Source organism: Squalius cephalus (assembly GCF_949319135.1).
Source record: "Squalius cephalus genome assembly, chromosome: 12".
Taxonomy (NCBI): domain Eukaryota; kingdom Metazoa; phylum Chordata; class Actinopteri; order Cypriniformes; family Leuciscidae; genus Squalius; species Squalius cephalus.
Genome location: NC_137133.1, coordinates 31688343 through 31715853, shown reverse-complemented (window position 1 = coordinate 31715853; position 27511 = coordinate 31688343). Strand labels below are relative to the sequence as shown.

At 38.3% G+C, this 27511-nt stretch overlaps 1 protein-coding gene across 1 annotated transcript in view; it reads left to right on the top strand.

Moving 5' to 3' along the window:
* Positions 1–2490: 2490 nt before the first annotated feature.
* The window catches only part of LOC307168656 (adenylate kinase 9-like), a 28989-nt gene continuing 3968 nt past the window's right edge, over positions 2491–27511 (top strand). Inside the window, exons 1-34 of the mRNA XM_079888803.1 lie at positions 2491–2520; positions 2734–2868; positions 3012–3075; positions 3162–3214; positions 3313–3409; positions 3510–3622; positions 3826–3993; positions 4958–5080; positions 5160–5234; positions 5590–5691; positions 5773–5912; positions 5991–6322; positions 6438–6482; positions 9093–9223; positions 9304–9454; positions 9618–9735; positions 10088–10167; positions 10319–10366; positions 10503–10697; positions 10810–10937; positions 12031–12234; positions 16236–16541; positions 16620–16741; positions 17791–18010; positions 18152–18244; positions 18323–18550; positions 18708–18926; positions 19039–19252; positions 19611–19812; positions 19898–20044; positions 24454–24671; positions 24804–25000; positions 25081–25250; positions 26133–26231. Coding sequence (XP_079744929.1) covers positions 2743–2868; positions 3012–3075; positions 3162–3214; positions 3313–3409; positions 3510–3622; positions 3826–3993; positions 4958–5080; positions 5160–5234; positions 5590–5691; positions 5773–5912; positions 5991–6322; positions 6438–6482; positions 9093–9223; positions 9304–9454; positions 9618–9735; positions 10088–10167; positions 10319–10366; positions 10503–10697; positions 10810–10937; positions 12031–12234; positions 16236–16541; positions 16620–16741; positions 17791–18010; positions 18152–18244; positions 18323–18550; positions 18708–18926; positions 19039–19252; positions 19611–19812; positions 19898–20044; positions 24454–24671; positions 24804–25000; positions 25081–25250; positions 26133–26231 — 4928 coding nt within the window. The 5' untranslated portion in view covers positions 2491–2520; positions 2734–2742. The remainder of the gene's footprint in view (positions 2521–2733; positions 2869–3011; positions 3076–3161; positions 3215–3312; positions 3410–3509; positions 3623–3825; positions 3994–4957; positions 5081–5159; positions 5235–5589; positions 5692–5772; positions 5913–5990; positions 6323–6437; positions 6483–9092; positions 9224–9303; positions 9455–9617; positions 9736–10087; positions 10168–10318; positions 10367–10502; positions 10698–10809; positions 10938–12030; positions 12235–16235; positions 16542–16619; positions 16742–17790; positions 18011–18151; positions 18245–18322; positions 18551–18707; positions 18927–19038; positions 19253–19610; positions 19813–19897; positions 20045–24453; positions 24672–24803; positions 25001–25080; positions 25251–26132; positions 26232–27511) is intronic.

The window sequence follows — 27511 nt, the reverse complement described above, 5'->3', positions numbered from 1 at the left end:
TTTCGAGGCAGTTGATGTGTAGGCGTTTCTCCGAGCTCGACCAGAGGCCGGAGGCAGGCCTGCCCTCGTACAGAGCTCCCCAACCCGAGTTGGAAGCGTCTGTTGAAATCACCCTCCTCTCTGAGACCACCCCCATGCTTACGCCCTGCTGGTACCAGCTGGCGTCTTTCCAAGGGGCCAGGGCTTGAACACAGCGCTGGTCCACCTTGATAATCAAGTGGCCTGAGTGCCAGGCGTGGGGTGGCACCAGAGGTGCTAGCCACAGCTGAAGAGGACGCATACGCAGTAGGCCGAGTTGGAGTACTGATGATGCAGAGGCCATCAGGCCAAGGATCCTCTGAAACGTTCTGAGGGGTACATAAGAGCCCTCTGTGAACGATGCTGCGAGCTGCTGAATCGTTAGAGCACGGGCCGGTGTGGGCCATGCTCTCATAAGTACGGAGTCGAGAACTGTTCCCAGGAACGTGATACATTGGCTGGGCAACAGAATACTCTTGGCAAAATTGACCCTGAGCCCTAGACATTCCAGATGTCTGAGGAGCCAGGCTCTGTGAGTATGTGACTCCGCCTCTGACTGAGTCAATATGAGCCAGTCGTCGAGGTAGTTCAGGATGCGCATGCCCCGCTGTCTCAGGGGGGAGAGAGCTGCATCCATGCACTTCGTGAATGTACGAGGTGCCAGTGCCAGTCCAAATGGTAGGACTGTGTACTGGTATGTCTGCCCCTCGAAGGCGAATCTCAAGAATGGCCTGTGGTGGGGGTTCACTTGAATGTGAAAGTAAGCGTCTTTTAGATCTATTGAGAAAAACCAGTCGCCTGGGCGAATTTGCGCCAGGATGTGTCTGGTCGTGAGCATTCTGAACGGCCGTGACATGAGAGCCTTGTTCAGATGTCTGAGATCTAAAATGGGTCTCAGGCCGCCGTCTTTCTTTGGAACAAGAAAGTAACGGCTGTAAAAACCTGACTCGCTCTGAGAAGGGGGGATCTTCTTGAGTGCTCCTTACCGTGGTTTGTATAACCGCGCGAAAACGCGGTGGTCTGCGGGCGAACTGAAGCAAGTAACCGCGCTTTATGATGTTCATTACCCATTCTGAAACTCCGGGGATAGCTTGCCAAGCTAGAGCCCGCAGAGCCAGAGGCATTATCATATCTGGAACGCCCGGAGTTGGGGGTTCGAACTGACATGTATGTGAGGGAGAAATTTTGCTCGATTTGTGCTTTTTGTGGGTCGCTGTTAAAACAGCGTTTGTGTGCAGGGGTGCGTGACAGGTGACGGGCCCATGTACTGCATTTAAAACTGCTCCAACCGCCTGAACTGAAGAGGGGAAACGCTCAGCTGGCAGATGCCGGGATGCGAAGCTGTTCCGCTGGACGGCTGTTCGACGACGAGCGGCCTCTTTATCCGGAGAAGATCAGCGACGAGGTGAGTCGAGAGCTGAAGGAGATTAAATCTGTCAAATGGCGGATTATTCTCTATATTTATATTCTACGGTCACGTGCAGTTTCGCGCGCTTGACACTGGCAGTGTGCCAAGCGCCCTGATTGGTTCGCGCGCCTCTGCCGATCCGCCATTGGTTCGTGCAGTTGCCCACAGCACAGCCTATCAGCTCGCTCGTGCGAGCCTGGTGCTCTCGCCTGTGCTGCAGCAATGCGTTTTAAAATAAAGGCTTCAATATTCTCGAGAAAAGGAGTTTTCCCACAGCGTTTGCAACGCAGTACGAGAGAACGTTCTCGTAAGGGAACAGCTGACACGGACTGACACAGCAGAAGATCATAGACACATGATGTCTTTTATCAGCCAACAGCCGTTGATTATTCTGATAAAGAAAAAAATACAGTCCGAGTCTGAGACTGAAGGGTAATTTTGTCATGCATGTAACTATCTAGAACTAGGTCTATGGTAAAATGTATCTGGTTTTGTTCATGTAAATAATTAATTATGACTGAATATGATAGGTAGATGATATTCTTCTGGGAACACCCACCTCTGGCACAGAGAATGGAATGAGGAAGTAGATTGTTGTAGCCTGTCTCAGAAAAAGTGTCCCCAGGGTTTAGCTTGCTTAATTAATTTCTATGGACTAGACTAGAGAGCACTGCCATAATCAAGCATTAACTGACTTAAAGAGAGCTAAAGGAATCTTTATCTTTATCTTATCTTACTGCTACTAAAATCTGTTTTACAATGATCTGCATTGTAGTATAGTTTTGGTAATTGCGTGTGGGGGTGGGGGTGGGGGGAAGCCGCGAACGCTCAACACTGGCATCTGGTGGTCATATTGAATGAGTTCATATTTAAGCAAATATGAAAACGCTACTGGCAAATTTATTGTTAAAACACGTATCAGTCATCATATAATTTCTAGAGAAATTGTACAGTTCTTGGTAAGCCCACGTCCACTTAAATAAAAAGCTCGTCAAATGAAATCTAGTTTCTCTGTTTTGTTTTGGGCTGGTTGTCATGACACCGTTCAACACATGAAGTGCGAGCAGAGAAGGAGCTACAGTCACTATTATAAAGTGAGTAAAATCATTGAACAAATAGAATATGATGATTATTTAACGTATCGAAGCATATAGGATTACAGAAGCACGAATGTTTATTGAAATTTTTAATTGATGCTCAAAACATAAAATCTAAATGTCGGATGATAATTAACGATGATTTGATACTGAAGTCGATAGTTTGACCAAACTGAAGCAAAATTATACTTCTGGATTTCTGCTTTACAGTAACATACCATGTCATCCACTGTCTCGAATGCGTCTAACGTTAACTACCCGTTAGTGGATAAAATCATCGATGATGAAGCAGAGAGAGAGATTCTACTCTCTAAGCCAACATGTTTTATCATCATTGGAAAACCAGTGAGTTTCCAACATGCATAATTATTTCTCAGTCATGAAAGTAAATATTTCTCAGTCAAAACAAATAACAGTGTTTAAACATATGATATAACAGTATTTAAAATGTTTTGTTGTAAACATTGTGTGATTTCTTTTATTTTCAGGGTGTTGGCAAATGTACTCTAGCCAGAAAATTAGCCAAGACTTGGAATTGTATCCTCATTGATGGTAAATGATCTAGTGCCTCATTTAATGCCTCCATGCCATTGCTACAAATGGACTTTCTGAATATTTGTATTTCTTCACCCTTTTAGATACAGATCTTCTCAACAGCCACATCAATAATGAGACTGAACAAGGTATACAGGTGTGTATCACTATTGTTTATTTATTTATTTGATCATACTAGAAATAATTGAGTCCCTGCAAACAAGTCTAGCGGTGTCAAAAAACAATGTGTTTCAGCTCTTTAAGATTCTGGCTGAAGGGAAAGCTGTTCCAGAAGAGATGATGGTCCAGTTAATTGTTGACCGGCTAAAGTCACCTGATGTAGAACACTACGGTAAGGATATGAAACAACTAAAATAACATAATTTAATAAATAATTGTTTTAAAATCTGTTTATATATTTGTAATGACTTGTTTGAATGATGGTTGAGCAGGTTATGTCCTGGCCTGTTTGCCATCAATTTCAGAGGATTACCTAAAGATACAGGAGCAAATAGACCTGATTAAAAACCTCGGAATGCCACCAGACTTCATCATCAACATCAAGGTTTTTCATAATCTTAATACTATCTATACTATGAATTTTAAGATAAACACTATATTTCATACATTAGCAGCCATACAATTTAATTATATTGTTTTTGTTGTGCTGTTTTGCCATGTTTTTGCAATGCTGACATTGTGCGGTTATATTCACTTCTGTATAAACACATAAATGTGAAGTGATTGACATTGAATGTATGAGTGCAGTGTGCAGACAGAGACCTGATCCACAGGCTATCAGGTGAGCGTCAACATCCGGAGACAGGCCATGTGTTCCAGAAGGAGAAGTGGGACCCTGTGAAGAAAGAGTCAGTCATAAAAAGCAGCAGCATAGAAGATGAGGAAGAGGAAGAAACAGACGATCTGGAGGAAGAGGTAATACTTAAGCAGTGTCCTAAATGACGTACTGTACACTATGCACTTACCATACTGTATGGATTTTATATGGTTATTTTGTCATTCAACTTCGGAGTCTGATGGAGTCTGCATAAGGAAAGATGTCACAGTTGTGGATGAAGTGCATGAAGTCATGCACAGCAGTGCCTGAAGTGTCCAACAATCCATTTTTTTTCTTTCTTTTCTTTTTTTGGTTAATTAGGTGCTTCCAGGTATTTGAAATGCACTTTTTCTTTTTGGAATTTTCAGGGTGAGCACACTACTCACACTATTTAAATGCTAAAAATGGCATAGAATAGTGCATAAGTATGTAAACTGGGATGCACCTTTAAAGCAGCGGTTCTCAACCTGTTTAACTCGAAGACCCCTCATATAGGCTAAAATATTTCTTCCAGTATTTCAGATTGTTTATTAACAAAAACTGGTATATTCATTAAAATAACCAACCACAATTAATGTTGTGATTCCAGAAGTTTCAAGAACTCTATGTTCTGCAATAAAAACAACAGGAAATAAAGGAAATTAAAAAAAGAAATATCATTGCAGTTTTTGAATACATTTACAAAAATTTAGCATTTATGAAGTTAGATTATTTTATTACATAATCATAAATCATTAAATAGATTTAAATATTATTTTATTTATAATTTTAAGTTATCGGGCGGCCCTATTTGTTTTTGTAAATTTGCTACAGCCCCCTGATTGAGAACCACTGCCAAAAGTGACAGGAATAACAAAAGTGGAAATTGAGTTCAGTATATTATTTCCGTTATTTATTTCCAAGACACTTTACCAAAGCACTGTTTAAATTATATTTACAGTAAGTTGTTTCAAATGTTACTACTTCATGTTTCATGGATGCATTCAGAATTTACCAGTTTTGAAAGTCTGTGCACAAATGGCTAAATGCAATTTAAATGCAATTTAAAAAATTGTGTTTAAGATGGAAGAGATAGAGCTACAGAAAGACATGATCACACAACTAGTAAGAGTGATCGAGAATTACCCAGAGAATGCCAAGAGCAGGATCATGCGCTATAAGGACACCATCCTCAGGCCTCTAGAGGTAATGGCACCTATTGCACACACCTGAATACACGCTATTATTGAAACAAAGAGCAGTTATGCTTATGCTTGATGTGTAGGATTACATGGCAGACCATAATCCCCCATATTTATTTGAGCTGGATGGAAACAAGGATCCAGAGGAGCTCTTTGAGGTGGGTGCCCTCCAACAAGCTGTTCACTGTTCACAAGCTCACAACAGGGATAACTATTATGATAATTATAAGGTTTTAATAACTGCTATAATTCTATTAGAATAATGTAGTTCACACCACCACTATAACGATAATAATACAGGGCAACAATATCGTTGGAATAATTTTTTTCCAGCTGATGAATGATAAAAACATTGATAGCCAATCAGAATTCATCCTTCTTTAAAGACCTTGAGCATCTAAAGCGACAGCTACGAAATAATTCCTGCTTATAATAAACAGATCGTTATAGTGACATGATATACCTGTATAATGTAATGTAATAATACTGAACTTTCCAATTGCCTGTGCACAGTCAGTAATGTCTCGTTTGGAGTCCATGGCTGTGAGGTGTACAGCTGTGCCTGTGCGTTTGATGCCGACAGAGGACCCAGAGCTTGCTGATCAGATGGACGTGGTCAGATACTGCAAACACACACCTCTATAAAGTGACCTAGCCTACATTTTACATGCCTCTTCACCATGCCTATTTTTGTAGGAGGAGCTGTTTCGGACTCTGTCTTCCTGTAGGAATGTCGCACCAGGCTTTCATTGGCGAAGGAGTCGATGGTTCTTGAACTGCCCGGTGGCACTCAAAGAGGGCAGGATGGTCAAGGGCATAACAGAGTTCGCTGTTGGGTTAGTGAAAACGAATTTATTATACATTAAAATACTTAAATGTGAGGGGCCACATTTTCTCTCTTTTCTCCCCATTAGCTTCATGGATAAGATCTACTTCCTGTCGTCTCAAAATGCTGTGCAGAAGTTCACGGCGAACCCTCGTTGCTACCTGCTGCCACCCATGCCACATTTGCCTTGCAGGGTGTCTGTGATCGGCCCACGATGCACAGGAAAGAGCACAATTTGTGCACTGCTAGCAGAGTATTGTGGGGCTGTAGTGGTAGATGTTGAGGCACTGATGGAGCGTACACGGAGTATGTTCACACAAGACATGTTGGACAAAGTCCGTCACGACGCCACCCTCGCAGGCCTGGAGAAGGTCAGAGCCAAGATGCAGCATGAGGCTACAGATGCATCAGGTTTGAAAGGTTATGAGGATGCCAACTTGGTAAAACTACCAAACAATAAGCTCCATGGCATGATAGAATTAACTTTTAAAGCATTCTGGGACACCTTTGAGATGGTTTTTCTCAATTTTTGTAGGTAATGTGACAACCAATGAGGGAGAGTCTGATGAAACTTACTCAGGTGAGGTCAATCCACAAACATGGACTTTAAACCCCCCTCAGTTTCACTGATAACAATGTATGTTCTGTGCTTTAACATTTTTCGTTAACTGTTATCGTTCACATCATTTTTATATACACACATAAAATAAATGAAAATTGTACAAAGTTAAATAGTAATTCAGTGGTTACAGAGAGTGTTAAAGGTATAGGGATATGGTGAAGGGAAAAAAAAGTAGGCAAGTATATTTATATAGCACATTTAATACACTATGGTAATTCAAAGTGCTTTAAACAAAAAGGAATTAAAATAATCACAAAATAAAAGCAAGGAAAATTAAAACAGTTATAAAAGGAATTAAAAGAGATATCATGAGATGGAGGAAATTTAGTTGTCAATGCTTTTGCGTTCTCTCGCAACAATTTTGCGTTCATCCGGGAAACTTTGCGCTCCTTCCTAATTTGATAGTCTATGGTTCCCTCGCAAAAACTTTTGAATTTCGCAAAACGTTTTGTAAGCATTTGCAAAGTTTCTCAGAAGAATGCAAAACATTTGCAAGAGAACGCAAAAGTATTGACTTTTTATTTTTCCTCCCATCTCATATTTTTTTCCACCACCATGTCCCTTTAGGGCAGGGTTCACCAATCTCGGTCCTGGAGGGCCGTTGTCCTGCAGAGTTTAGCTCCAACCAGCTCCAACACACCTGTTTGAAAGTTTCTAGTATGCCTAGTGAGACCTTGATTAGCTGGTTCAGGTGTGTTTAATTGGGGTTGGAGCTAAACTCTGCAGGACAGCGGCCCTCCAGGACCGAGATTGGTGAACCTTGCTTTAGGGGCTCTGTCAGCAATACATTGTATGGGTCAAAAATATAGATTTTTCTTTTATGCCAAAAATCATTAGTATATTAAGTAAAGATCATGTTCCATGAAGATATTTTGTAAATTTCCTACCGTAAATGTATAAAAAAAATATTTTTGTGAGTGAATGCAGCACAATCGTGAAAAAAAATTGACAATTTTAAAGGCGATTTTCTCAATGTTTCGAGATTCCAGATGTTCAAATAGTTGTATCTCGGCCAAATATTGTCCTATCATAACAAACCATACATCAATGGAAAGCTTATTTATTAAGCTTCAAATCTCAATTTAAAAAAATTGACCCATGTGACTGGTTTTGTGGTGCAGGGTCACATATAAAGATATTTTTACTGAAATCTGAGAGATTTCTGTCCCTCCATTGACAGTCTAACGCAAAAAAGTTGCCATTGCAACTAACAGAAATAAATTAAATTTAAGCTGAAGTACAAATTATTCAAACGGAAATAAAAAATAAAGCTAAATAGAAATATAAAAAATATATAAAAATAATAAAAATAACAAAAGCAATAATAGCAAAACTATTGAAATGAAAACTGAAAATATAAAAACAAAAGCCAATCCAAAATATGAATAAATACTTTAAGTAAGGAATAATTGACGACAGGCCGTTGAATTATTCGAAAAATAATGCACACCCGAGGTGGTAATGCGGTCACGACGCGAAGTGGCCGTTACACCTCGGGTGTGGATTATTTTTCTAATAATTCAACGGCCTGAAGTCAATTATTCCGCTTATACTACAGTTACCACACCTCGAAACATTGTTCAGATTATGTATTTCGAGACGTTTGTAAAGTTTTTGTCATTAAAACGCTCTTGTATGTAGGACTAATTTCTTACGCATCTAATCCAATGCCTCCGTTGCTAATTCCAAAACGTCATTTTAGAGTTAGTAACGGAGGTTTGAGGCACTGATAGCAGACTAATGCTGGGGATACACGACTAGCTGACACATTCTCTGACTGTTTTCATCGCAGCATATTTTAAACACCGACTCTGAACACAGACTGAACGCGCTGAACACGCGTTTGGGCATGATCAGTCATCAAATTACATTCATAACCGGCCTTAAAGTGTGTCCTCGGCTCGGCTTTATGCAATTATTAGAGAGAGATGTTGCAATAATGAGACAGAAAAGCATGTGCGTCAATATTATTATTTATTTATTAATTCAATTCGTTTTAATTAATTCGTTCATTCTTTTTTTTTCTATTATTGACAGATGACAGTAGACTACCCAGATAGCAAGGTGACATTGATTATAGCCAAATAAATGAAAAAAAAAAAATCCTTTTAACAAGTAAGGCCTATCAATAATTATTTATTTGTTATATTATCTGCAATAAAAATCTGTGCTGCAGGACTATCCATTTATTTAGCCTATATTCAGTTTAATTTTCTATTGATTATAGATAGGAATATACTTTATTTATTAAAATTAAACTGCATGTTTCCATTGATTGTGAAGCTAGACATTGAAAATTGCAGATCAAGCGCATGGGGCTAAATGTTTTTTTCTTGTTATGAATTGTATCCTATTTTCCGTTATTACAGTTAACTACGCGAAGTGATATGGAACTGTAATGCGGTCAAGACCTGCCTGGAACTACTTTAGCTGTGCATTTCCCTGAAAATAATGCACACCTTAGAACGTTCGTCAACCAATCAGATTCAAGCATTCAACGGCCCTGTAGTATAATAGTATATAAATAATACTAAAATAACACTGAATGTGTAATGTGTCATTTTACAGCAATAGAGGTGACAGAAGATCATCCAGATGTTCAAGCTCTTGTGGAGGAAGCTATGAAGGAAGCAGCAGAGTCTCCAGTCACAGCTTCACGGGAGCTTTATTTGGAGGCCCTGGAGAAGCACATCAGAGAGGTAACTGCTGTGCTGCCACCCTCAGCTCTCATACATAGAACAACATTATTTGTGTTTTAAGAGTGCCTGTGGTTTGTCAGATTGAGGCTGAAGATGTGGATGCTGAATATAAAAGAGGATGGATACTGGACAACATTCCCAGCAGTAGATCACAGCTGATCACCATTGAGGAACTACATGGTGCTATAACACCTGAAGTCCTATTCTGTCTGCAAGACAATGGTGGAGAGGGTGAGAGAAAGACATGTATTGGCATGTATACTAAATAACCAAACATTTTTTGGTAATTTTTTAGTCCTGATTTTGACATCAAATGATACAGCCTATACTTGTTTAGGCCATGAAGTCCAATTGATTGTGATGGTCACTGGTCACTTGTTGTTGTTTATTGAAGGAAGGACTGTACTAACCAGGATGTATGAACAGAATAAAGAAGAGGTGGATCGAGCTGTGCTGGCTCGCCTAAAGAAAGATAGGAAACTGCATAAGACACAAGACAATCATGAGACACTGTAAGTGCAGCTAATATAAGGGCCCAGTTTCAGAAAATATAAAGTGGGAATTCAAAGTTTGAAACCTCTGGAGAAAATGCTTCTATTTTGCTTTTAATTTAAAAATTATATTATCAGCATACTTTGAATCTTACTGACCCTAAACTATTGAACGTTAGTGTACATGAAATTGAGAATTGAGACTCTCAAATGTCAGATGTTTGGATCTTGCATCTAAAAACATTAAAACCTGTGGAGAAAAATCAAACACATTGTTGATTTTCATGGTTTCATGTTGGAAAGTGGTGGTTTACGTATTTCAAAATGGAGGTGTGATTCGATTCTTTTTTTTTTTTTTTTTTTTTTGCTGTAGGAAACCTACTGAAGTCTCAAAGAAAGATTCACAGCCTATTGACACCCAGCCAAAACTCGAGACATTGATTGAGGAGTCAGGTAGTACTCTTTCACATCATTGCATTGCTGTCCATTAACATAATGTTGAACTCTGCTCAACCTTACAGTATTGTCAGTGGTCTTAGGTCTTAAAGGTATGAATAATATGTGTTAAAATATGTTTTGATAAATAATTGATATGTATTTACAGAGAGTTCTGATAAGTCTGATGATGAAGTCAAAAGTTTAAATGATGAAGGTTTGTAGTCTTATTATATATCTGAATATTTTTCCTTCAACTCTTACTTTTCCTTTACTTGAGTGTCAGTAATGATTTCATGACTTCTTCTGCAAGGTATATATTTTTGTATATCTGTATATGTCTGGGTGTACAGAGGTGGTACTTCCAACGGTGTGGGAAAATGGTTATCCTGACGGCCCAGAGATGGATGCCTTTAGTGTTCAGCTGAAGCAGTTTGTGGCAGATTGGGAAAGCATGGAGCACACCATCACCTGCAGCTATGTAATACTGGACATTACCAACAAAACACCTCAGGACATCCTCCAAGAGATGATTTACCATATGGAGAGTACGTGGAGTAGACTGTCTGTCTGTTTCATGCTCTCTAAATTAGCGGCCACACCCTCTCATTCACTATATCCTTTTTGTTCTGTCTTTCCCTCTCTAAATTTCTCTCTTAGAGCCATTTAAATACACAGCTTGGAGGATATCTAGTGCAGACCTGAAGGAGGAGGAAGAGGCTATGAATGCGCTGGCACAGGTTGAGAAACAAGATGATGTTGATGAAGAGGAGGAACAAGAATCAGAGGTTACACATCAGTAATCCAGCACTGAACACGAATGAAGCATGAAATCAAAACTGAACCCATTTACTTTCTTAATACACATTTCTAGTCTTATTGTAAATGTATCAAAACAATTTTTATCATTGAATATCCTGTTACACTTAGAAATATACATATTACATCAGTAAAATGGTTTGTGAATATCATTTCATGTTGATTACAGCATTAGGAGCTGTTCACACAGCATTCAAAAACAACTAGGTGCAGAATTGCTCAATAGAATGGAATAAAATAGAAAACAGGTGTCTCAAACATGAAACTCATGTTGTAAGACAAATTGCAGCAGTCAGAGACATCTATACAGAGCATATTTACTTCCGAAATGTCTTTAGCTGCTTCTCCACCGTTGGGCCAAACCTTTCTCGTTGCTTAACCATTCCCATTCCGTGCCGATCCGGCCCAGCCGGTATGGATGTGGTTTCATTTTCAACCGTGAGGCTGATGACAAAGCTCTTTGGAATGTAATACAAATGCATTAGTCATTGCTTTGGTAACTCATACAATTTCCAGACTGTATGAGATGTAAATAGCCAGCCAATCCTGAGTGGCGATGTCACTACACGGATTCTACCAGCACGGCTCATCACGGAATTCAGTTTGTACAGTTTGTAATTTTACTGTGTCAAATGCCAAGCTTAAGTGGAAATGTAACCGTTCCATGTCATTAGACATATTAGAACCATTCGGCCCGACGGTGGAAAAACGGCTTTTGTCCGCCGAATCCCTTTTTAAAATATTTACTTGAAGTACCCCCTAAGATATCAAGTTAATATTTCAATAATGTAACACATTTGCATGTTCATGGTTCTCTGATGTTGATTAATGGTTGCAAGACATGCATGTAAATAAATATTTACAATAATAATAATTATTATTTTATTTTAATTGTTTTTAAAATGATTTCAATTTAATTAAATATTATCTAAACCCCAATTTGGGAAACCCTGACTTGTAAAAAAAATAGAGCAGACCAATGTAAGAACACTTACTCTGTGTGAACAACCTGTTACTGATTCTTAGAATATCATACCACTCTTTTGTTTATGATGGTCTCAGGAGGAAGTCAGCTTTAAGAGGCAGCTGGGAGACACCAAGCATTTTTGTCCAGTGGTGCTGAAGGAGAGGGGTACGCTACAACCTTGTCTGGACGAATATGCTGCCAAATACAGAGACAAAGTCTATTATTTCTCCAGCATGGAGGCACAAGAAAAGTTCCTGCAGAACCCTGAACTCTACATATCTAACACACAACCATTAAAGGTATTTTTTATGATTAAAGGGACAATAAGTAACTTTTTAGGTATTTTATTATCTAAAATCAATATTTTTATTCATAAATATGTCCTCAATGGTGTACAAATACCTCTGCCAATGATCTGACTTATCCTCGTAAACGAAGAATTTATTATCTTTATATACATAGGACCATAGATATTATATAGAGACTAGATGCCCTATTGGCCGCTGGGCACTGAGAAATGCGGCCGCCATCTTAAACCGGTCGTACTCCTGGTTTCGTTGCGTGGCAGCAGTTAAGATGCCAGAACACTGTGGAGCATTTTCCTGTTCTAAATCGGTGGACCATCGCAAATAGGGCCCGGGGGATTACTTTTAACATTACCGTTCTATTGGTTGTATTTTGTGAATAGAATATTACCAGATAATTGAGAGGAGCAAGGATCTTTGATATTAATGTACTGAAATCGTAGCCAGCTAACGTTAGCTAGGCTTTGTTTACTGCACCTGCCGGTGTTCTCCCGACATGGAGAGGTGTGGAAAAAAGTAATAATTACGAGTTTCTCGGTTATTTTAGTCCCATCCGAATGTGCCATCTCAGTAATCATGATGGACAATGTCAGTAAAGATTACGGCGACTTTTACCTTCTGTAAAAAGGTCCGGGAAAATTACCTCAGGTAACGTTTATATTAATAGACCCTCTGTAAATAAAGTAATTTTGTGTTTAAAAGTAGTTTCCTGTGGTTGAAAATACATTCAGTTGCGTTCTAGACACTATGAGAAGTCTCCCCCAAATTTTCTCTCCCTCCCTTTACTCAAGTGTTTTCCACACACCATTCAGATCAAAAAGTTCGAAAGCACTTGTTAGAGGCACGAAACATACTTTTAGCGTTAGGTAAGTTTACCAACACAATCCAATCTGAAGTTAATTCATACATTGTTCTACCGGACATAACTGCTAATATTGTTATGTCCGGTCGAACAATTATGAATTTACTTTAGATTTCATATATATATATATATATATATATATATATATATATATATATATATATATATATATATATACATATACATATACATACATACATACGTATAAATATATATATATATATTATACTTCAGATATAGATAAAAATAGGTTATTTGTGTTTGCGCACGTGATATCAGGAAGTAATACACACGTTTCTTCAACTTATTAAAATATCTTACTTTACTGCAACTATCTGTTTCTGCTTCTTTGTCATATTTATAGTGTGTGATTTATAAAATACCTTATATCCTACATCACATATTTTGATTTTGGACGTCTGGTCACTTAATCTCTTATATCAGAATATTATATTACTGTCAAGCCTACTATTAATATTAAAATACGCCGAACTATGTGTCCTATATCATAGCTACATGAATGACCTTTGCAGCAAAAAAACCCGCGTGAAAATCAGTTCGGTATTCAGTGAGGTATGATTAATTAAATGCGCTGACAGCTCATTGCACCTGCTATACAGATGAGTGGAGTGGAGCGGGTGACCGGTCTAAGATGGCGGCCCCACGGCTCGTCAGCGCCAATAGGCAGTAGCGGTCGATAGGGCGTCTATCTATATGATATCTATGCATAGGACTGGTAAGTCCACGGAGGCTTCCATGTAGTTCCGCCATCTTGAAAAACTATAATAGCAGAGAGGGACAAAAAGTACTAGGCCAACGCGTTTCCACAACGCGTTTCGTTCAGAGCCCGCGTCACGTGACTGAAACCAGCAGAAACGGAGCAGAGCAGTGAGAGGCGCTTTTGTCACTGCCCCGGCAAGTTTAAAAGGCTGCACTTCACGGTTAAGTCACAGGATAACGAGTCCTCTTCGTCGAAAAAGTCCACAATAAGACCGTAAAAGGAAACGTGATCGGAGATTACAAAAACAAGGGTTATTATAATGTCGGGATAGCTAATGCAGGAGAAAGCTTTCAAAAGAGACGCTGAAGTTGCCTGCTTTCTTCTTGACAGGTAAGTCAATGTTAAGGTCTTAATTACAGGCTTTTTATTTTTTTTTTTTTATTAGCCTATATAGACCAGCGTTTCCCAGCGGGGTGACGCGGCACCCTGGGGTGCTTCTGGCGAGAGCAGGGGTGCTGTGTAAAAAAACAATTTTTACCATCAATCTCGGATCGTCGGAAGTCTCTAATAACAACAAATAATGCGCACAAATTTATAATAAAAATGCAAATCATAAGTTTTCGGCGTTGAATTGCGGAGGTTGCGTTTGCGTGTGATTTTATTCCCGTGCCTTATTCCCAGTGCGTCCACATAAAGCTGCCTATTTTTCATTGATGCGCTTACAGTCAAATACACACGAAAACATTGTCACAACGTCCGTCTTGCCGCGTATTCACATAAACACATCGGTTATGTCCGTGCTGCTGTCAACGCAATGCGTGCGATTAATGTTTTTCACTTTAACACGTTAAAAATATTTAACGCAATTAAAGCAGCATTTTTTTCTGTCATCCTTTGGCTAGCGTTACATTATATAATCACGTTCTTCTTCATGCAAATGCTTCTAACCATGCAAGCGAGAAAATACAAAAGAGAATGCGCTGTCTGTGATGCTGACACGACGCGCGCCAGACTCGACTTCTCTTTCGCACTTTAGCTTTGAGTATCCTCATCAGAGCAGTCTTAAATTAGTTAAATAAAGTCTTAAATGAACATTAAGAGTTGTGAGAAAATGGGACGCGTGTGGGATCCACATGTGACAGTGCAGCAGTGACATCAGAATCAAATAACACTTCATTCATAAAAATATGCCATTAAACAATTATTTGAAATATACTGTCTTTATGATGTTTCTACATTAATTTGGAGATTTACTGTGAAATTATTAGGCTACATAAAATATAGTAAAAACAAGCTATCTTGTGCAATTATAACAAAATTATCCCAATAATTATCACATTATCCCAATTATTATCCCAATAATTATCCCATACACTGAATGAGCAAACATTTAGGTGAGATTTGCAATGGTAATTGAGCAATGTTTATATATGAATAAAAAGCCTTAATTGAATATGTCATTATGTAAAGTGATCTCTTAAGAAGAAAGTAATGATTTCCTAGATTTTAAATGGATGGACAAAAAAAATAAGAAAATAATAGATAAAAATATCTATATGACAGTAGGCCTATAAGTTCTTCCCTGTGGTATTGAAAATTTATACATTTATTTATTTATTTATTTATTGCTCAAGTCATACATAAATGTTTCATTCATTCATTCATGCATTCGTAACATGCATGAACGAAGAAAAAAAAGGAACAGGAAGAAGAAAATCTTATGGTACCTGCCATTTATTTGTGCACAATCTGCACATCAAAAATTAAATAAAAAAAACCCCAGCACATTTCAAGGTATAGTATCAAAGTAGTATCTCTACTATTGAGTAAAGTAGAGAAGGCCCTATAAACAAGGTTGTAAGTTTTGTTTGTTCAAAACTGTAACATTCGTTTGTTCGTTGTGTCAAGTTGTAGTTTGTTTGAAATAAACCAGTTCACCCGAAGGAAAACTCGATGAAGTGCTATTAGAGGACATCCTGTCATAGCTTTTTGGTACATAATGGCTACCGTAGATGCAACACACATTTGAAAATGCGAGGCGCTAGAGAGCACTATTCATTTGATTGCAAAATACAATTTCACCACTAGATGGGAGAAAATCCCACTTACTGTCCCTTTAAAAAATAATAATAATAATAATTAAAAACTTTTTATTGTGTTTTAAATATAAAACTTTAATACACAGTCATTATAGTGATTCAGTCAACAGACCTTACTCAGGTGTCATATATATTTTTACAGGATAAATTCATCACATATATTTATATATCAGGATAAATTATAAAAACACACGTTGGAAAGTGACAACAAAACATCTTCTGCATCTGTGAAAACAAATAGAAAATGACAAATATGTACACTATGTGGCAAACTATGTACATATAACACAAAGCTCTGCTTGTATGCAACCAGCCACCTGCGCTGCGTGTCTTCATGCTTGGAGTGAGGGGCTCTGGAAAGACCACCCATGGGAAGTGGCTTGCAGAGCAGCTGGGAGTTTTCCACATCCAGTTCCGAGAGCGGCTACAGGAGCTGATCCTACGGAAGACCCAGAAACATGTGTCATATGCAGATGATTCTGAACCCCCTGAGGAACCTCCAGAGGAGCTGCAGGGCCTGCTAGAGGCTCAGGCCCAGGGTCAGAGCGCTGAATCCCCTCCAGACCAGGACGACAAGACCAGTCATGAGTATACTGTATCTGATAATCCTGACACAAATGTAAGGGGACTGTAAAGGCAAGACGTTTGAATTTTTGCTTGAATTTTGTTTGAATTTAATGCATTGGTGTGTTTGTAGGAAGAACCAGCATTGACTGATGATGAGGAGGCGATAAAGGCATACCTCCAGGATGGTGATCCTCTCCCTCTGGAGATACTGGAAATGGTTTTATTACAGTGGTGGGACCAGGACCCCTACAAGTAAAAATAAACTAATTCACACACATGCTACCTCATAAAACAATCCAAAAAACAACAACAACAACTACACTTGCAGATATAGCTGAAACTTTAAATCATCAAATATTCCACCTCAAAATGTAAATTTGGTCATTATTTATTCACCCTCACATCATTCCAAACCTGCACAAAAAAAGAGAGAAGAAAACCTCTTTCATACAATGGCAGTTAAGGTTTGACAGCTAGATAATGATAATGAACTCATTATCAGTTTGAGCGATACTCACACTTTTAAACGGATATCATTCTTTAATATCTATATACTTTTTAAATAACTTTTTAAAGTGTAGCTTAATTACACAGCCAAAAACAAATAAAAAATAATTTGAGAGTTATTTTAATATTATTTATTTACTATTACAGCATTTAATATTTTGAATTCAATTTCATTTTTATATAATAATTTTTGTAATTTTGTGCTTTTGTCATTTTTATTTCTTTTTGTAAATACTTTTTATATAGCTTAAATTTATTTTATATCAGTTTTGTTTTAGTAATTTTAGTACTTATTTCAGTTTGTTGTCTTAGTTTTTTTTTTATCTAATATTTATATTTTACTTTTAACAATAACACTGATTTGAGACCATTTAGATTACAAAACTTTGCATAAATATAATGGCACAAATAAAAATAATAGTAATATAATAATTTTTATTATAAATAATTATTAGTAGTAGTAAAATAATCATAATGCATGTTTTTATTGGTATCATCATGTATTATTGTGTCAAAAATATACAAATAATAAAACAGAATTAAAAATTGATTCTGAATTATTATTATTTATTTATTTTTATTATCAGATATCTGTACTGTATCTGTCATAAAAAGGCAGTAATAGTCAATCTCTAATATAAAAGCCAAGTAGTCCATATGACTTGCATGCTATTTTCCAAGGGAAAAATAAGCATATGTGTTTGAATGTAGGAGGGTGAATATATAGTGTATGAAAGACACAATTGTCTTTTCTTTTTATTTTTTTGCAAAATATTCCTTAACTTTTCTCTCAGATCCACAGGGTTTATTTTAGAGGGATTTCCCCAAAGCCAAGAGGAGGTGTCCTTCATGGTGGAGCGTCACTTGTTTCCAGATGTGGTGGCAGTGATGTCGGTAGAGGTGTCTGAGGTGGTGCGGCGTCTCCTGCCTTCGCGGCTCATGCGTTGGAGAGAGAGACAAAAGCGCAGGCAAGAACAAAAGCAGCTGGTCATTAAGCTGCGGAGTGAACTCAGGGTGAGTGTTTAAGCGAAAATTTCAGCACTGATAAAAGGATGTAAAAATCCAAATAAGCAAAATAAACACCTGGCATTTACCGTAAAGCAGGTGAAACAAAGTTTTTGGAGTAAATATGCATTGGTCTGTGTCAAACTGCAGGAGCGGGCCATCACCCAGAGAAGAGCTGAGCTTATGGCTGAACGTGAAACCAAAAAACCAAGCCCACTCACTCTGAAGCCCCTCAAAGAACAGGTCATTGATCGCTGTCATTGTGTCTTGCATTGGTGAGTGACTGACAGATTCTGACTGGACATTCTGTTGCTTCATCAGAAGGATGAGGTTGAGGATGACGAAGAGGTGCAAGAAGAAGCAGAGGCGATGGACAAAGAAGAGCAGGAATGGGAGGAAATGGAGGCCATACTGCTGGAGGAGTTTCCTCCTGTGGAGGAGGAGGAGGAGGCAGAGGATGAAGAAACAGAAACTACTGCAGAAGAGAGGCTGGAGACGGAGATCAGTCAGAGGTTTGAGAGGGATGAAAACAACCTCACCAGTATAACAGTAAGGAGAAGCTGAAAGCTTATATTATAAACAAATTTATAATGCAATTTAAGTCCCACGGAAATGTAACTCTTGTTTAACATTATAATTTAATTTAACATTATAACTCTTGTTCAATTCTAGAAATTCTGCTGATAATACATTGTTTTTTTCATAGGACTTTCTAACAGACAACCAAATCCCCCGTCTGGTTATAAACGCAGGCAGTTTGCCTCGGATTGTGAGGTATCAGCTCCTACAGGGAATCAAACCTCTGATGGTAAACAGAGACTCACTCTTTCAGATGTGTCAGCCAACCAGCTACAGTCTCGCCAGAAGACTCCTGTACTGCTCCTTTAAATATCCCAGTGCCTTCGGGTGCTGGGATCCTATTAAGGTAAAAGCAGATATACAACATTATTGAAAATGAATTGAATAATATAAGCCAAAAAAAAAAAGCCTTAACAGAGTATAAAACAAAAAATTCTGTTGGCCATTATGTTCTGTAGTACACAGAAGGAGATTTGATCCAGCCTCCACAAGGCCCTTTCAACACCACATTCCCTGTCATCCTACATCAGTTCATCTACTTCTTTGCCTCCAGGGAGACACGCAACACCTTCATCCTCAACCCAATCAAATATATTCGTCAACCAAAGCCCAACCCTTCCCTTCCAATCAAACTGGTTATCATTGGCCCACCAAAAGCAGGCAAAACCACAGGTCAGATTTCTGGAAATAAAATACACGTCATTATAGATGCTCATAAAAATATTGATGCCCGATTTCACATAAGAGGCTTAAGCCTAGTCCCAGACTAAAATGCATGTTTAAGCTATCTTAACTGAAAGCAACTTGTACTGACATATCTTAAAATAGGCTATGTCAGTGCTATTGTTTGGTCTCAATATGAACACCAGTAAAAAAAAAAATTAAGCTTTTTAAAATGTAAAAGCTATTTAAATTACCTAATTTAACTAAGGCCTAATCCTGGCTTAATCTAAGCCCTATTTGTGAAATCATAAAGCAAGTGTTTTTATAGATTTCAGAATAAGTAGCTTTTAACTGTGTGTGCACTCAGTGGCCCGAGTGTTTGCACGCGAGTACGGTCTCGCTCGACTCTCAATTGGGGATGCAATACGTTTGGTGCTCAACAGCCAGTCCAAAACTAAATTGGCTTATCAGGTGCAGACGCATTTGAACCAGGGCCTGACCGTTCCTGATGAACTAGCCATCCAGTGCCTGGAGGTGGCAGTAATGAGCCTGGTCTGCAGCACTCGTGGGTGAGGACCACATTTTTTCCAATCAAAGAAATGTACTTCTGCAAGAAAAAATAACAGTTATACAGTACATGTGTTTGATCCTCAGGTTTGTGTTGGATGGCTTCCCTGTGACCAAACATCAGGCTGAATTACTGCAATCCTGCAGCATTATTCCTATGCTAGTGATTGAACTGCAACTGGACATGGCGGAAGTGCTGAGGAGAGGCCTGAGAGACAGGGAAAAAAACAACAGGTCAGACCAGCACAAACACTCACACACCTCCGGTGTTTTTTTTTTGTATTATACTATTATTGTATTTATTAATATTTTGAATTAGCTTTTATGCTAATTGCTTTTTCATTGCTTGGACACAGTCACCTCTGATAACAGATCACTCTAAATAGTAGGGTGGTTAAGCGCAAAAATCGATCACTTTGCGATAAAAGCATCAAATTTGGTAGGAAGGCTGACAAAGGGGGTCTGATCAGATTTAGGACCGTAGGCGCTTGAAATTTGACCCCTGGGGGTCATGGCGGCCGATTTCGTAATGGGAAAATGGATTAAAAGCTGCCAGAAACATAAAATGCAATAACATATTTCACCATAAATACATGTAAATATGAGCACACTTTCACAAAGAAGGTCTTTAAACTTTAAAATATAAGATATGTTTTAAAATTTGCTCCTGTAATACTAAATATTACTATACATGGGTTAATGAATTATCTGTAAATTCATGTTATGTGATCAAAATTAGACATCACAGTGACAAGTGATTAAGAGCTGATCTTTGTCTGGTCTCTACCAAAGCAATTCACCAATGGTGATACAAAAAGGTTTTTAAACAGCTGACATGGAAAGAGACATGCAAGCTAATCCACCAGGTCTACTACTAACTTAAAAGATGTGTGCTAATACCTTAAAAAAATATTGGCTACTCTATTTCACTTAACTGGCACAAAAGAGATTAAATCGATTGCCTAATTGTGGTAATCATGCTAATCGTGCTAATTTACGTTTTTCTTGTGAGGAAAACTCGGTCTACAATGTGATGTGTAGGCCTACCTACTAAACCACTTGCAAATAATCCAGCAGGACTCAACAGTTCTTGCAATTAATATTTCTAATCAAGGTCAGAGCATTTGGAGAGCAAAGAATTGACTGAGATTAGCTTTGGGTGGTAGCCTGGTTAAAGGGTTAGTTCACCCAAAAATGAAAATTCTGTCAGTAATTACTCACCCTCATGTTGTTCCAACCGCGTAAGACCTTCGTTCATCTTCGGAACATAAATTAAGATATTTTTGATGAAATCTGAGAGCTGGATCACTTCTCCATAGGCTGCTAGGTGACCGAAACTTGCTGGCCCAGAAAAGTTATTATAGTCCAAGTGACTCCAGTGGCTTAATCTTAAGTTTATCAAGCGAAGAGAATACTTTTTGTGCGCAAAAACAAACACAAACACAAATAACGACTTTATTCCACTATTCATTTCCTTCTCTCTGGGCCTCTAGTTGGTTCACGTAGTGTTTTTGCGCTGCGCGTCTGTGTTACACGTCACCACGTAGGCTCACAATTGGCCGAAGCTGGTCATGTGTGTGATGCGTGATGACGTGCAACACAGACGCGCAGCGCAAAAACACTACGAGGCCCATAAATTAAGATATTTTTGATGAAATCTGAGAGCTGGATCACTTCTCCATAGGCTGCTAGGTGACCGAAACTTGCTGGCCCAGAAAAGTTATTAAAGAGATCGTTAATATAGTCCAAGTGACTCCAGTGGCTTAATCTTAAGTTTATCAAGCGAAGAGAATACTTTTTGTGCGCAAAAACAAACACAAACACAAATAACGACTTTATTCCACTATTCATTTCCTTCTCTCTGGGCCTCTAGTTGGTTCACGTAGTGTTTTTGCGCTGCGCGTCTGTGTTACACGTCACCACGTAGGCTCACAATTGGCCGAAGCTGGTCACGTGTGTGATGCGTGATGACGTGCAACACAGACGCGCAGCGCAAAAACACTACGAGGCCCAGAGAGAAGGAAATGAATAGTGGAATAAAGTCGTTATTTTTGTTTGTTTTTGCGCAGAAAAAGTATTCTCGTCGCTTGATATACTTAAGATTGAGCCACTGTAGTCACTTGGACTATATTAACGATCTCTTTAATAACTTTTCTGGGCCAGCAAGTTTCGGTCACCTAGCAGCCTATGGAGAAGTGATCCAGCTCTCAGATTTCATCAAAAATATCTTAATTTGTGTTCCGAAGATGAACGAAGGTCTTACGCGGTTGGAACAACATGAGGGTGAGTAATTACTGACAGAATTTTCATTTTTGGGTGAACTAACCCTTTAAAACCAGACCATTCTCAGTAGTAACTGAGTTATGGTCTGGCAAAGCTTCTTTAATAACTCATTTCCAAAGGGGCGTCACCAACGGACGTCGCTCAAATGCCTCTGGGCGCAATTGGATAGACCTAAAACCAATCAGAGCGATCGTCATCGTGTAAAGCCATATGCTGCGTCCCAATTCGCCTAAGTTACACTACACCATAAAAGTATGTACTCTTTTTGTGAAGAAAATGTATTTACTTTTGAATGTGTAGCAAAAAAGTAGGCAAGCTTTGGGACATACTACTTCGTCATCTTTATCGGACGGATCTGTCGCGTGCGTCCTGTCACGTAAACTGCCCTGTCAATCATCTTGTCACAGTTAAAATCCTCTATTAAATCTAATTTAATTTCCTACCGTTTCGGAGAGAAATGTAGTAGCACGTTCATCTGCCAGTGGGTCTTTCATGGAGACTGTCCTCATGTGTTTGCAATTTGAATATAATAATGCATTTAAAAGTTGGTGCGCTTCACCAACGGACGTCGCTCAAATGCCTCTGGGCGCAATTGGATAGACCTAAAACCAATCAGAGCGATCGTCATCGTGTAAAGCCCGCCTCAACGTTTCTGATTGGTGCCGCGATTTCGACGGCATGGAAATGGACTTGAATGAGCTCTTTGCCAGACTACTTGCAGAGCAAATCTAAATTTGCCGGAAGTTGTCTGGGTTTTCCCAGGCTATTTGGGTGGTATAAACTAGCCGTACAAGAGCACAGATTTACAATGAAATAAATAGGATAAATTGCAGCTAGTTTAGATAACCAGCCTAAATGAAATTCTGTGGAAATATACACCTACTTTATTTCACAGAATCCTAACTCTAAATTCCTGCAGACTAAAATCTATTTTATGTTATATTTGCCTGTCTGAGTTATGTTTGCTTACTTGCACTATTAGCCTACACTATTTTTACTGAGTAACAGTGAGAAACACATTCAACTGACTTTGCCTTTATCTCACTTGTAGTCAAGAGTAAAACATCCCACCAGTTCCCTAGATTTTAAAGAGAATAATATTTAACCACCACAAGTGGAACCTAGTGACTGAATAAGGAGGAGTCACTGACAAACTACCAAGTAAAAATGATGCGTATTAGTATATGCACACAATTTAATATTAAATATTTAAATATACATTTAAAAAGTACATAATTTCTGATAGATATCATAACCTCTTTTCCTTTTTGTTTAAAAATGAACTAGATTGATTAATGATCAAATGTGCAACTTTTTAAATTGTTAATTTCTGTCATCTATCCATTATGACATTATGAAATCCATATTTGGCGGCCATTTTAATTTTTTTTAAAAACATATCTTATATTTTAAAGTTTAAAGACCTTCTATGTGAAAGTGTGCTCATATTTACATGTATTTATGGTGAAATGTGTTATTGCATTTTATGTTTCTGGCAGCTTTTAATTCATTTTCCCATTACGAAATCCATATTTGGCGGCCATTTTGAAAAATGGCCCCCAGGGGCCAAATTTTGAGCGCCTACGGTCCTAAATCTGATCAGACCCCCTTAGTGAGCCTTCATACCAAATTTCATGCTTTTATCGCTAAGTGATCGATTCTGGTGAAAATCAGAATTGTCCTAATGTTATGACTAGTCTTAAATCTAAAAATATATAGCTTAGCCGCCCCACTAAAATTCGTAAATTGTAATGTAGACATGTATTTTCTGTAAAGCTGCTTTGAAACAATATCTATCGAGAAAAGCGCTATACAAATAAATGTGATACAAATGAATGTTTTATTAGTTAGTTGCCAAGGCACCAATTCTAATTTTCGTGTAAGTTTTTTTTTTTTTTAAGATTAAGTTTCATCTAATATTTATATATTTTTTTCAGCTTTCAGTTGAGGAAAACGATTGAAATAGTTTTATAAAAATAACCCTGACCTAAACATAAATCAACGTCACTGCTAAAAACTACACCATTTTAATGCCTTAAAAATATATCTATATATATATTTTTAGATTTAAGACTAGTCATAACATTAGGACAATAAAGTCATATGGTTTCGAGAATAATGTCATAATAGACCTTTTACGAGAATAAAGTCAGAAAAAATTATAAGACGCAATGTTATGAGAATAAAGTTCAATATTAAAGCATAAAGCTAAATATTGCTTGTATCAAGTAGATTTTTTATTTTATTTTAACGTTGACAGTGTTACAAATGGTGTAACATGTGGTAATATGGTCTGGCATAATATGTATATCGATGCAAATAACCACAATTTGTAAGATTATGGCAACTCTCTCCAACAGGCCTTACCCAATGAATGACAGTCCCCAGGTCCTAAACATTCGAAACTCTTGCTTCAGACGGGAAGCTGAAGCTCTTAGGCAACACTTCCACCAGCAGTATCACAACTGGACTCCCATTGATGCTCACAAGAGCAAGTGGTGGGTATGGGAGCGAGTTTTAGATGAAGTTCGCATAAGCATAAGACTCATCCATGCTTACCTGGAAAGAATTCACAAAGGTAAGAGCATGCAAATGATGCACATTTGTCCAACAAGAAGCACTAGTAATATCCATCCATGTATTAAGCATTACATTTGCATTAAAGCATCAATATGTGTAGTTTTGTGACAGCTTTCTGCCATCCCCGCAGGCAAGGCAGCCTGTATAAACAGATTGTGCATTACCCCAAGAGAGCTGCAGTCTCGGCTGGGCGAGTTTGGCCAGTACTGCCCAGTTAGCTTAGCTCTCCATCGCCATCTGGTGGACTGTTCACATAACACCTCACTTGAATTGGCTGCAGAGTTCAGGGGCCACTTCTACAAAATGGCCAGCAAGGAGTCTCTAGAGGTAAAGTGTCCGATGGTCCAGAAACATGTTCACAGAAAGTTTTGTGAACTCACTACCTCTCTTTATATGCTTCTTAAAAGAGATTTTTAGATTCCCCGGAGCAGTTTGTGGTTCCAGGTTGCCCTTACCCATTACCCCCTCCTCCACTCCTGCCTCATAAGCTCAATGCAGGCCAGGTGAAGAGCAGGTTCCCTCAAAAAGTGGAGATGAAGGGGTTCTGCCCCGTCACTTATCTAGATGGTCAACAGAGGTACAGCCAAGAAAACTTTTATAGTACTTTCTAATTTTTACTACAGACTTCATCATTAATAAGCTACCTTTTCACACACATTCTATTTAAAGTAAAAGTCACATTGTCATTTAAAAGCATTAGGCCTTAAAGGACAAGTTCGGTATTTTACACTTAAAGCCCTGTTTACAGATCGTTTCTGATGAAATAGAACGGTTAAGATAAAAATTTGGGCACATGCTGCTGTCCCGAGAATTTTAGGTTTCTTTCGCTTTCCCCCCCACCTCTAGAATGGCTGCATATGTCCACTGGAACAATCCTTCCTAAAACGCATTAAACTTTCGTTTACAACCTTTCCTTTCCAACAGGTGTTTTACCATTCGTTGTAAAACTGTGGACCTATTTTTCCAAACGCCTCACACCCGTACATTCTTCCGTTGAGAGCTTGAATAATAGACACTCCTACAGAAAGAATACAAACAACCCCACTTCCGGCGGAGTAATACCGTACCTCACAGCACATCCAATACAAGTCAATGGAGTTGGACAAAAACTACGATAAAACTTGTTGGAAAGCATCTTTTGCAGCGATTTTTGTGTGATATCAGTGAACACCCCTGACAACTCAGTGAGTTTCACATCTTTGTAAACGAAAGTTTAATGCGTTTTAGGAAGGATTGTTCCAGTGCACCTATGCAGCCATTCTGGAGGTGCGGGGGGAAAGCGAAAGAAACCTAAAATTCTCGGGCCAGCAGCATGTGTCCAAATTTTAATCTTAACCATTCTATTTCATCAGAAATGATCTGTAAACAGGGCTTTAAGTGTAAAATACCGAACTTGTCCTTTAAGTAAATGTAAATGATTCACAGTGCAGTTCTACCATGTTTTTCTCTTCATCTGTAGGTATGAGGCCTTGGTGCGTGGGAATATGGAGTATGCTGTTGAGTATCGAAATAGGATCTATATATTTGAGAGTGAGAAGAAACAAGAGCAATTTCTCCAGTGAGTAGTAATTTGGCTTGATTGGATTTTTTTTTTTGTTTAAATAAATTAATTTGTTAATACAGCAAGGATGCATTAAATTGATCAAAAGTGACAGTATAGACTTTTACATTGTTTCAGAAATAGTCAAGTCAAGTCAAGTTTATTTATATAGCGCTTTTCACAATACAGATTGTATCAAAGCAGCTTCACAGTATTAAATTAAAATAATACATCAATGTTTGTTTCTAGTGGAAAACGTCCACGTTTGGTAATGCTGATCAATAGTATTGTTGATTGATTAATTAAATTAAATATCCCCAACTGAGCAAGCCAATGGCAACAGTGGCAAGGAACCGAAAAAACTGGGAGAACCCAGGCTCAGTCGGGGGCCAGTTCTCCTCTGGCGTCTATGAACTAGAGGTCGGATTTAACTGTAAGATTAAAAGTATTATTTGAATGCCTGGCTGAAGAGATGCGTCTTTAATCTAGTTTTAAACTGGGAGAGCGAGTCTGAGCAACGAACAGTATCTGGAAGGCTATTCCAGAGTTTTGGAGCTAAATGTGAAAATGCTCTCCCTCCTTTGGTGGACCTAGATATCCTAGGTATGATCAAAAGCCTCGAATTTAGTGATCTTAAAGAGCGCAATGGATTATAGGGCGATAGAAGGTCCGTTAAATAGACTGGAGCTAAGCCGTTTAGGGCTTTATAAGTCAGTAGCAATAACTTGTAATTAATACGGAACTTTATAGGTAACCAATGTAGTGATGATAAAATTGGTGTTATATGATCATATTTTCTTGATCTAGTAAGAACTCTAGCAGCGGCATTTTGGACTAACTGTAGCTTGTTTATTAAGGATGCAGGACAACCGGCTAATAAAGCATTACAGTAATCTAGTCTCGAGGTCATGAATGCATGAACTAACTTTTCTGCATCAGAAACTGATAGCATGTTACGTAGCTTAGCAATGTTTCTAAGGTGGAAAAAGGCGGTTCTTGTAACATATGAAATATGATTTTCAAAAGACAGGTTGCAGTCTAGTATAACACCCAGGTCTTTTACTGTAGAGGATAAAGTAACAGGACATCCTACTATGTTAAAGTTGTAGTGTGAGAGGTTTTTTGAACCGATGATTAGCCTAGTACCTCTGTCTTGTCTGGATTTAATAAAAGAAAATTGCGCGTCATCCAATCTTTTATATCTTTAACACACTCAGATAATTTAGCGTTTTCATATGGCCGTGATGAAATATAGATTTGAGTGTCATCAGCATAACAATGGAAACTAATTCCATGTT